Source organism: Sinocyclocheilus rhinocerous, unplaced genomic scaffold, assembly GCF_001515625.1.
Source record: "Sinocyclocheilus rhinocerous isolate Xijiao unplaced genomic scaffold, SAMN03320098_v1.1 scaffold1063, whole genome shotgun sequence".
Classification (NCBI taxonomy): Eukaryota; Metazoa; Chordata; class Actinopteri; order Cypriniformes; family Cyprinidae; genus Sinocyclocheilus; species Sinocyclocheilus rhinocerous.
Genome location: NW_015625586.1, coordinates 291397 through 298404, shown reverse-complemented (window position 1 = coordinate 298404; position 7008 = coordinate 291397). Strand labels below are relative to the sequence as shown.

Below are 7008 nucleotides of genomic sequence, written 5' to 3'. Positions count from 1 at the left end.
AAGAAAATTAATGGAAACAGAATGAAGAAATTGGGCATTTCTGAGTTTATTAAGGGGCATATTTTAAAATTTAAGATAAAAATTAGATTCATTACGCATGGATAGATACAACACAGGTTTATAAGAAATAAAGGTACATCAACATAGAGCCTACTGTCAGTTTGATATGCTATGTCAATATGTCAATAATGCCAATAACATCAATATCTAAATACAAGCATACATAAATATATGCAAATTGACTCGGTCACTTCAAATTCCAGTTTACTAACATTAACCAGTTAGATTTTTGTCTCTACATAGTGTGCACCGTGAGGTTTCCCTGTAGAATTTCACACAGCTATGCAATTACCCCATAAATAGACTGAGAAAATCAAATTGATAGAGAAAATAAGATTTTTAATAATGATATTATTTTAAAAATATGTATTATTATTATTATACAAATTTTGATCAATTTATTTTATGATCTGTTATTATTATTATTATTAGGCTTATCTTACTTATATATTTAGTTTTATATTTTTTATTTTACTACTTTGTTGATTATTTTACTTCTTTCTCACATTCCCCCCTTCCCTTGTTTGTAAATGTAACATGACACAGAAAAAGTGACTGAGGTTAATTCAGGTTATTTGATGCTTTGAAGAATAGCGCGTAATCATTTTTTATTGATTAAAACCTGAACTGACAAGGTATGCGACAGTATTCTCAGATTTTGCACAGAAAGCTTTTGAATATAAGTTAGATGCAAGGAGTTTGACTCTCTCTTTTCCCACCCAGGCTGCTCAGTTCACATGGGACCCCGAGACGGTAGGGATGATACACGGCTCATTCTTCTGGGGTTACATCGTCACACAAATACCTGGGGGATTCATCTGTCAAAAGTTTGCTGCTAACAGGTAATGTGATCAGAGAGTGAAAATGAGTCAATCTTGAGTCAATGTGTGTTGTCTTTTGATCTGGCTCTTGTTGCATTGCAACAACCTACCCCATATATAATGAAAAAATTATATAATTATAATAAAATTATATAATGACAGTGTGTGTAGAGCAAATGTCAAAAATAAAACCTTTTTTCCCCAGCCCCATGTGATGAGATATTAGCATGGTATTTCATTGGGATTAGGCCTCAGTTGACTACTGCATGTGTGTTTGGTCTCAGGGTGTTTGGCTTTGCCATTGTGGCCACGTCGATGCTGAATATGCTGATCCCAGCAGCAGCAAGAGTTCACTATGGGTGTGTTATCATGGTCAGGATTTGCCAGGGGCTTGTGGAGGTATGCCATCTGTGTGCATGCGTGGATTTGTGTGGATCTGAAGTAGTCGGAAATATTAATGTTTTATTAGTCCCAATACATAGCATCACACTAAGGATTTTTGTGTGTGTGTTACCATCATGGTTATATATATACATTAAATCAGTTTATTACTCTACTGGAAGGGTGTGTCATATCCTGCATGTCACGGCATCTGGGCCAAATGGGCTCCGCCGCTTGAAAGAAGTCGATTGGCAACAACAGCATTCTGTGGTAAGATGTCTATCGATCATTTGAATCCATAAATTATATAAACCTTGTAATCAATAGAATTTATATATTTTTGTGATTATTTGAACCTTGAATCAAGTTTTGATTTTGTAAAAAGCTGACATTGATGATAATGTTAGTGAATAGCACTAATAAGAGGAAACATACTAAGAAACTGTATGTTATAGGTTCATATGCCGGTGCTGTTGTTGCAATGCCTTTGGCTGGAGTCTTGGTCCAGTACACTGGATGGTCCTCAGTGTTTTATGTGTATGGTAAGTAGCATATACACATTATTTTAATTACATACAATAATATTTTATATAAAACTTTTGTTTATTTAATGAACCAATTAATAGCGAACACTTTAATATATAATATACAATATACACACACTATCACTCAAACGTTTAGGGTCAGTTTATTTTTCTAATTCTTTTATTCAGAAAGGATGCATTAAATTGATCAAATATGACAGTAAAGACATTTATAATGTTACAAAACATTTCTTTTTCAAATAAATGCTGTTCTTTTATACTTTATATTCATCAAAGAATCATCAAGCATCAAATCAGCATATTAGATTGATTTCTGAAGGATCATGAGACACTGAAGACTGGAGTAATGATGCTGAAAATTCAGCTTTGCCATTCAGCTTTGAATTAATTACATTTTAATATTGAAATATATAATAAATTATATATTTAATAAATGTAATTATATATTTAATAAATTACATATATATTGAAATTGAAAACAGTTATTTTAATTTGTAAAAATATTTCACAATATTACAGATTTTTACTGTATTTTCTATCAAATAAATACAGCCTTGGTGATTGTAAGAAACATCTTTCAAAAACATTTTAAAAATCACGCCAATGACCCCAAAAACAGACCCCAAGCTTATACTTTAGTGTATATATAATATATAATTTTCATTATATATAATAATTCTTATCATCCTTTTCTCTCCTCACAGGGAGTGTTGGGATATTCTGGTATCTCTTCTGGATTCTAGTTTCCTATGAGAGTCCAGCTGTTCACCCAACCATCTCACCAGAGGAGAGGAAGTACATTGAGGATGCCATCGGGGAAACCGCCGGCCTGGTCAACTCTCTGCAGGTACAAACACAGGCATTCTTTTTCTTTCTTCTTCAATCACTTTTCCACACATCCCCCGCTATCACACACACACACACACACACACACACACACAACACAACACAACACAACACAACACACACTCTAAATCTTCTCTCATTTCTCATCTCTCTAATTGCTGCTTGCTGCACTATTCTGGATATGTTCGACCTCTGGTTTTTCGCTACCCTGCAGAAATTTAAAACTCCCTGGCGGCACTTCTTTACCTCCATGCCGGTGTATGCCATCATCGTGGCCAACTTCTGCAGAAGCTGGACCTTCTACCTGCTCCTCATCAGCCAGCCCGCTTACTTCGAGGAGGTGTTTGGCTTTGAAATCAGCAAGGTGAAACACACACACACACACACACACACACACTTAAATTGGTGATGCTCTACAACAGTGCTTCTTAACTGGTGGGCCACAACCCAAAAATAAATCACATGTCTGGTATGAAGGGTTGCAGACTGCAGGAAAAGGCAATGCTAAATATAAACAATAAAATGCAACAGCATATAGTAGGATGTGTTTGGCTTTCAAATCAGCAAGGTGAAACACACACACACACACACACACACACACTTAAATTGGTGATGCTCTACAACAGTGCTTCTTAACTGGTGGGCCACAACCCAAAAATAAATCACATGTCTGGTATGAAGGGTTGCAGACTGCAGGAAAAGGCAATGCTAAATATAAACAATAAAATGCAACAGCATATAGTAATTTATAAATAATTTGTAGTTACCTTTAAAGAGTTTATAAGTAAAATGTTTGTCCTAAAACAAAACCAGCTGAGAAACACAGTATGCACACATATAATGCAGTATTGTGCAGGTGGATGAAGATGTTTTGTTCAATAACTAATCTTTTTGTTCCTTCTGTCGCTCAGGTGGGGATGGTGTCTGCACTTCCTCATTTAGTGATGACCATTATCGTGCCAATTGGAGGACAACTTGCTGACTACATGAGAACACATAATATAATGACCACAACGAATGTCCGTAAACTCATGAACTGTGGAGGTAAGACGTAGATAAGGAAAAAAAAATCTAATTTTTAATTTTACCCCAAAAATAAAAAAAATCTGTCATTATTTACTCACCCTTATGTTTTTTTTGTTTGTTTACCTTTTAGCACTAGCATAGGACCAACAGAATGACATGAGCCTGAATAAATACCCATAATATGACAGAATTATTTATTTATTTTATTTGTATTTTTGGGGTAAACTTCCCCTTTAATAAATGTCATAAATGTCAAAAGCACACAAAGTGTGTTTTAATCAACAGAGCGTGTGCTGAGTCAGAAACTGTATATGTGTGTGAGACGCAAGTCAGATTATCTGCCTATTTTTGCTTTGTCTGGTCCTGCAATGGCAGCTGGGGCAATAATCACTGATGCATCATTGCATGACACACTCAGTCTCTCACAATCGTCTGCACACACAACATACAAACATGCACAACACAGAGACAGATGCACCAGAGCATGCAGGAAATGGACGGCACAGGTATACTCTGACCCACAGTAAACCTTGTATGCTGTATCCAAGAGACTGTACTGTTGTGTGTGTCTGTGTGTGTTTTAGGGTTTGGAATGGAAGCCACTCTACTCTTGGTTGTTGGTTTCTCACATACCAAAGTAATAGCTATTTCTTTCCTTGTACTGGCGGTTGGTTTCAGTGGATTTGCAATTTCAGGTTAGTAAAAGAAAAGATTTAAGACAAAACACACTTAAGAATTTACTTAGCTTTTGTGCACACTACCATTCAAAAGTCTGGGCTCAATAAGATTTTTTCATGTTTTGAATTTCTTATGCTCATTCATGTGATCAAAAATACAAATAAAACAGTAATATTGTGAAATATTATTACAATTTTTAAAAATGTAAACTAAAATGAATGAAATAAAGTGAATTTTCAGCATCATTACTCCAGCCATCAGTGCCACATGATCCTTCAAAATGCTGATTTGGTGCTCAAGAAACATTATCTTCTTATTATCAATGTTAAAAACAGCTGCTTAATATTTTTGTGTAAACATGATACTTTTTGTTTCAGGATTCTTGATTATACATCTTTCAGAATATTGTAAATGTCTTTACTGTTGCTCCTGATTAATTTAATGCATCTTTGCAAAGTATTAATTTCTTTAAAAATATATATATATATATTATTGACCCCAAACTTTTGAAAAATATTACTGTTGCTCCTGATTAATTTAATGCATCTTTGCAAAGTATTAATTTCTTTAAAAATATATATATATATATTATTGACCCCAAACTTTTGAAAAATATTACTGTTGCTCCTGATTAATTTAATGCATCTTTGCAAAGTATTAATTTCTTTAAAAAATATATATATACAAACTTTTGAAAAATAAAACTTATTGACCTCAAACAGTACTGTATATAACTGTGCTGCATCCATTGAGGCCAAATATTATCCTTAGTTCTCAGGTACTATATCTTCAATGGAAGCCTATTTCTGTTTTTTTTAAATATAAAAGTAATTGTATGATAATGAATAAAATCAAAAATAAAAGTGACATTGTGAAATATGAAGTAACATTGTGAGACAAAGTCACAATTACAAAATTTAAAGTCACATTAAAAGAAATAAAGTGTGATTGTGAGATATAAGGTCACAATTGTGAGAATCAAAGTTGCAGTTTAGGCAAGATATGAATGTGCAGTTTTAGATACTTGTTAAGATGCATGTATGAAAAATACGTTTCTCTTTCCCTTTCAGGGTTTAATGTGAATCATCTTGACATTGCTCCACGTTATGCCAGCATCTTGATGGGAATCTCCAATGGAGTGGGAACTTTGTCAGGAATGGTGTGTCCTCTCATAGTTGGAGCCATGACCAAACATAAGGTACATACTAATACCACACAACCTTCACATGTCAAATAATTGATTTCTATAGTTTATATTATTGTTAATTAGCTTTATTTATTTATTTTTGCCTGTAGACACGTGAAGAGTGGCAGTATGTCTTCCTCATTGCAGCACTGGTGCATTATGGGGGTGTGATCTTTTATGGTATGTTGTGTTCAGCAAATCATAATTTCAACATGCAAACATGTTAAATCTCTTTTTATTCCACATATAATGAATATTCTAAATTACTTTTGTCATTTCTCTCCTGAAATGCTGGATTTGAATATGTTCTCAGGGATCTTTGCGTCAGGTGAGAAGCAGCCATGGGCGGATGCTGAGAATACCAGTGAGGAGAAGTGTGGCATTCTGGAAGAGGACGAACTGGCCAATGAAACGGAAGAGCTGTACAGGACTGGAGGACAGTACGGAGCTATAAACAATCCCCATGCTGGTGGTCCGAACGGAGGAGGTGCTGGGGCAGGATGGGTATCAGATTGGGATAAAACAGAAGAATATGTTCAACCGGTCGGGACAAATAGTTATTTATATGGCGGAGAGGGAGAGATAGAGCTCACATAGTTGGAAGAAACAGAGTCTATATCTAAGAGTTAAAGGAATAAAGATCAATATGGAGTAAATAAACAGAGAGAGTGAGTGAATGTGTGAGTGTGTGAATAAGCAACAGAGCAAATGAGTTTCCAAACTGATGATCAGATTATGTGATGATTGTTCTATAAACATACCCACTGTAGTGTGTGTGTGTGTTGATGCGAGTCATTTGGGTTTCAGATTGAGAATACAGCGGTGCTCTGTGAATTATATGTTCAGTATTTTAGGCTTCCTGACAAAATCACTGTAATGCACTTAAAATGACACAGCGATATTAGACATGTTCATGGTTGTGGTGTACGAGTATACAGTATATGAGCTTCTCTGTGTGTGTGTGTGCTCATGGTGAGTGTGTATGTGTAAGTTTCCATATTGTGCACAGTTCCTTTTGTTTTATCCAGTGCTTTAAATGGTAAAAGGGTTGAAGCAAATCAATGGACGTGTAGACATTTATTTGATCATAAGTTTGTGCACTTATACATGATATCCTTAAAGGGACAGTCACCAAAAATGAAAATTTAATTTTAAATATTTTAAATATATGGTTTAATATATAATGATTGAATTTTCATTTTGGCCTAAACTATTCTTTAAACATGACTGAATGTGTGTGCAAGTTTAAACGACCCAGATCCTCATTGGGTCAGTGCACAAGCGTGTTTTCATCCTTTGATGTACTATATTAGTCACATATAGTCGTTTTCACAAGCTTACACACATGCACACATATTCAATAAATCTGTGGATGAATCTATTTTGCGCACGTTGAAGGTTTACTGATATTACTGCCAGGCAAACTTATAATCATTTACACATTACATTTATGCATTTACAGACA

General features: G+C 34.6%; 1 protein-coding gene across 1 annotated transcript in view; it reads left to right on the top strand.

Moving 5' to 3' along the window:
• Positions 1-6695, top strand: part of LOC107754185 (vesicular glutamate transporter 1-like) — a 28220-nt gene extending 21525 nt beyond the window's left edge. Inside the window, exons 8-13 of the mRNA XM_016570550.1 lie at positions 2868-3017; positions 3565-3697; positions 4264-4374; positions 5428-5555; positions 5654-5723; positions 5857-6695. Of these exons, the coding sequence (XP_016426036.1) occupies positions 2868-3017; positions 3565-3697; positions 4264-4374; positions 5428-5555; positions 5654-5723; positions 5857-6140 (876 nt within the window). The 3' untranslated portion in view covers positions 6141-6695. The remainder of the gene's footprint in view (positions 1-2867; positions 3018-3564; positions 3698-4263; positions 4375-5427; positions 5556-5653; positions 5724-5856) is intronic.
• The last annotated feature ends 313 nt before the right edge of the window (positions 6696-7008 follow it).